The 4,502-nt window shown below is 50.5% G+C and overlaps 1 protein-coding gene across 2 annotated transcripts in view; it reads left to right on the forward strand.

Moving 5' to 3' along the window:
• The window catches only part of NET1 (neuroepithelial cell transforming 1), a 53,364-nt gene that overhangs the window by 45,222 nt on the left and 3,640 nt on the right, over positions 1-4,502 (forward strand). For both annotated transcript variants that reach the window (XM_015629102.3, XM_015629103.2), the window contains 5 exons: positions 1,488-1,595; positions 2,240-2,407; positions 3,097-3,159; positions 3,546-3,642; positions 3,750-3,826. In XM_015629102.3, the coding sequence (XP_015484588.1) occupies positions 1,488-1,595; positions 2,240-2,407; positions 3,097-3,159; positions 3,546-3,642; positions 3,750-3,826 (513 nt within the window). The remainder of the gene's footprint in view (positions 1-1,487; positions 1,596-2,239; positions 2,408-3,096; positions 3,160-3,545; positions 3,643-3,749; positions 3,827-4,502) is intronic.

The following is a 4,502-nucleotide window of genomic DNA, read 5'->3' on the forward strand; positions in this document are numbered from 1 at the left end:
TGGAGTTCCCGGTGTCCCCCCCCTTGGAGTTCCCGGTGTCCCACGTGAACCCAGCTGAGTATCCTCTGATCGAGGACACTTTTGCAGCTTTTCCCCATTTTTATGGTGCCCTCCTAATTCTGCCATTCCCTAAACATTTCTAGCACAGCTTTGTGCTGCGCCAAGAGCTCATTTTCTTCCTGCACGGCTCATAAATTGTTTCTTTTCATGTTCCCCCCCCCTGCAAGTTTGAAGGCTGAACTCAGGGTGAGCTCACCTCCTCCTCCACCACCTCCTCCTCCTCCTCCTCCTCTGTTGCCCAACACCACGTGTGGGCAGGGCCGCTGCTGGGGTCGGGTTGCTGAAATCAGATCTTACACACACACACACGGTTTTTATGTTCCTTCAGTCTTCATGACTGCAATCCAGCTCTGTCTGTTCCTATTCCCCATTTTTTTTCAGTTTTGTTTTCAGCATTCGTCACTTGTGAGCGAAGGGTTTGGATGGAAACGGCGCAGGGCTCATCCTCAGCAGCCTCCACAGGCTCTGCCTTTCCAAAGAGCAGGAATTCAGCAATAATTAACCACTTTTAGCTGAACCCAAACTGAGGCTGCTTCCCTGTCCTGATGGGAGCTTGGTGCTGAGCAGTCCCATGAGGATGAGTCACGCCCAAGCTTGTGCCAGATGTTTGGGAGCACCAGGACAATCCTGCAGCCTTTTCCAAGCCTTAACTGGGAGCCCATCTCTTCCCAGCTTCCCCCTGTGCACACCTTTCCTGCCCAGCCCTCACCACACAATATTTTTGATGTCGAGTTGCCAACAGAACTTTGAAAAGCGAAGCAGCAGGAGCTTTCCAGGGGCGTTTCCTCTTTCTTGGCAGCGTTTGGGTCGGGACAGACTTGAGCTCCCGGCAGGGATTAGCGGTGGGGAAAAGCAGAAGCTCCGGCTTTCAAATCTAAACAAAGTGTAAGAAAAATGACAGTGGTTGCAGAGGGTGGAGGAGGAAACTTTGCAAACTGAGGGATTTCAGCTTCGTCTGTGTGCGTGTCCCTCACAGGAATGTTCAGCCTCTGGTTGTTAATGGCCATGCTGGGCCCCTGCTGCTGCTCTGCTCTCCAAAATAAAATGGAAAAACACATTCTTGCTCCAGAGGAAAAGATGAGAAAATGGAGAAGCAGATCCCAGCTCCGTCTTTAGCTGCCACAGAGTGTCAGAGAACACTTTAATCTATTTCTGTTCAAAGCATAACAGTCCCTGCTGGAGCCCTATTTTGAATTCTCACTGATGTTCTCTCACCTCTTTTAACTCTGGGCAAAAAACCTCTGCAGTTTAATTGCAGCCTTAAAGTTCAGACAAATATTTATAGCCTTGAAAGACGAATGGCTGATTCCAAACACTCTCCTTGCAGAGTTTGCCGCTCCTTAAGCGGGTTTGTGCTTTTGGAACCTGCCTGAGAAATGTCTGAGGGAGGCACAGCCAGGACAATTTGTTCTCTGCTTGCTTTGCAGGAGCCAAGCACTAAACGGGTCCGGCCTTTAGCACGAGTCACCTCCCTGGCAAACCTGATCTCCCCTGTCAGAAATGGGGCGGTTCGACGCTTTGGGCAGACAATCCAGGTAAAAATAGAGTGAAACCTGGAGCTTTGGCCGAGGGATTGGTTGGATGGGGTAGATCAGACACCCCGGGGGATTTTGAAACGTTGCCTGTAGAGTGCAGGGGCATAAAGTGCTGAGCAGTCCCATGAGGATGAGCTTAAATCAAATCAACTGCTGGAGATAACGAGCTGATAAAGGGCACTCGTGTGCTGCAGCGTGCTGGAAGCTGGCCCACGGAGCTCTGCGCTCACACCTGCAGGGAGCAGCACGGCTGCTTTTAGGAGCCCTGCAAAACAGCAGGGCAAAGTTCAAGTGGCTTCTCATTAACCTCTTCCTAGGAAGAATTAATGATTCTCCTTTATTTACTTCCTCATGGCTGGCAAATAAACCCGAGCTTTGCTTTCCCATCTTCCTCCCCAGCGGATCAGTGCAGGGAGAGAGGCACAGAAAGCCTTGCCAAGCTCTGGGCTTTCTCAGCAGCTTGATTAAAGAGTTCCTTTCTCTGAGGAAAAGTGTCTGGGTGTGTTTTCCTGCCCTGGACAACCCAGGAGGATGAAGGATTAAGAGTGGCATGGATAATATTTTGATAATCTGAAATGTTGGCTCGTCAGGTTTTGTTTTTAATATTTTTTTTTTATTTATTTTTTTTTTTTAAATCCCCGCAGTCGTTCACCCTTCGCAGCGACAGCAAATCCCCCGGCTGTGCCCAGAAATCATGCAGCAGATCTGCTGCTCCTACTCCCCCTAAGAGGAGAAACAGCGTCCTTTGGTCTGAAACGCTGGATACCAACACGAAAGAATCCCTGAGCACCAAGGAAATCAAGCGCCAGGAGGTAACAGCCCATGGAAAACGGGGCTGGGAATGAGGCCTTTTGTCCCTGCCCTTGCTGGGAAAGGAGTAACAACCTTTGGGGGGGAGGCTTCATCTTCCCATATACCTAAAGCTAAGATTGATGTCTGCATCAGCCATGGGAAAAGGTGGATTCCACTCTGGAATTCATCTCCCCAGTGCGACCCTTTGGAGATGCCAAACTTTCCACGGCATTGCTGAAATCCCAGCCCTGGCCCCGCTGGCTGCTCTGCAGCTGCCCCAACCTCAGGTTCCTCACAGAGCCAGCTGTCTTTCTCCTAAAACTCCTGACAATTGGTTGGAAGCCAAGCAGCAAGGCCTTGGCTTGCCTTTTTCCTGGAGTTCTTGGACAAATCTTCTGGAGACGGCACGGGAGCCGCCGGAAGCCGCCTGGGATTTGACCTCTGCGGTTTCGGGGGTTTTGTGTTCGCAGCCTTGCCCTGGCGAAAAGCAGCGATTTTAAAGGCTCTAATATTTAATTTGGCTCGTGCAGGGGCCCTCAGGGCTTTGGCAGGGCTGGAAGCAGAGCTGCTTTCTCAGGGCTAGGACAGCAGATTTACTGAGGGTTGCGGTGTCTGGGGGTCGGGGCGGGCTGTACATCACAGCTGCTGAAAGGCTCTTTGTGACAGACAATTCCAAATAACTCGGGATGCTCGATCCCTCTCCTCCCAGGCCATCTATGAAATGTCCAGGGGAGAGCAGGACCTGATTGAAGACCTGAAGCTGGCCAGAAAGGTGAGTGGGATTTTTCCTGCAGCTATTGATGACATTCCAGGGAATAATGAGGTTTTTTTTTTTTTTTTTGCACCTGCAAACACGACGTGGGAGCTTTATCAGCCCCAAAAGCCCCAGCTGGAAAGCCAGCATTGAATTCTCTGACTTGAGCACTGGGCCAGCACCAAACCCAGCCATAAAAGGATTGTGCAGAGCTGCTTGGGGACTCCCTCTCCCAGCTGGGAATAGGCCAAACAGGAAAATCATTTAAGTTCTCCCTACTCCACACCGAGTGAATCTTTGAGCGTCAGATCTTTCTGTTGCCTTCACTTCTTTCACCTGATAAATCCCCTCAGTTGAAATCATCAGCTTTGGGGCGTGGCACATTTGAATATATTTAATTTCAGGCCTACCACGATCCCATGCTGAAACTCTCCATCATGTCTGAGGAGGAACTCACCCACATTTTTGGGGACTTGGATTCCTACATTCCTCTGCACGAAGGTAAGAGCAGCTGGGTGGTTTGTGCTCACTAGGGTTGAACCTCTCTGCTTTCTTCTGTTTCTCCTCGGGCCATTGCTGCAATTCCTCTTTCTCTGTTTCAATTCCAGACTTACTGGCGAGTTTGGGAGAAGCAACAAAACCAGATGGGACAGTGGAGCAGATTGGGCCCATCCTTGTGAAGTGGGTGAGTTCAGAGCTTGGAATCATCAGGCTAAAACTGAGCTTAGAGAGCGTTTAAAGGCAGAAGCTGCAAAGCTCTGGGGCTTTTGTGGCCCTCAGTGCAAGATTGGAAGGGAAATCCTGGCAAAGCTGAAAACAATAGGATTCTGTTGGCTGGAATGGGCCCTGATTTCACCCCAGAGACTTGGAATGATTTGCTGATTCAAGGTCAGAGTGTCTGTGTCTCCTGGACAATGTCCTACCTAGTGTGATTCCAGGAGTGTTATCCCTGCTAATCCCAAACACTGGGAGCTTCATGGGCTCCTTGTGCTCATTCTCCTCACAGGATCCAAACACTGAGAGCTTCATGGGCTCCTCACAGGATCCAAACACTGGGAGCTTCATGGGCTCATCCTGCTTCTCACAGGATCCAAACACTGGGAGCTTCATGGGCTCCTTGTGCTCATTCTCCTCACAGGATCCAAACATTGGGAGCTCCGTGTGCTCCTCACAAGATCCAAACACTGGGAGCTTTGTGGGCTTCATGGGCTCTGTGAGCTACTCACAGGATCCAAACATTGGGAGCTTCATGGGCTCCATGTGCTCATCCTGCTCCTCACAGGATCCAAACACTGGGAGCTTCATGGGCTCTGTGTGCTCATTCTCCTCACAGGATCCAAACACTGGGAGCTTCATGGGCT

The sequence above is a fragment of the Parus major genome, chromosome 1A (assembly GCF_001522545.3).
Source record: "Parus major isolate Abel chromosome 1A, Parus_major1.1, whole genome shotgun sequence".
Classification (NCBI taxonomy): domain Eukaryota; kingdom Metazoa; phylum Chordata; class Aves; order Passeriformes; family Paridae; genus Parus; species Parus major.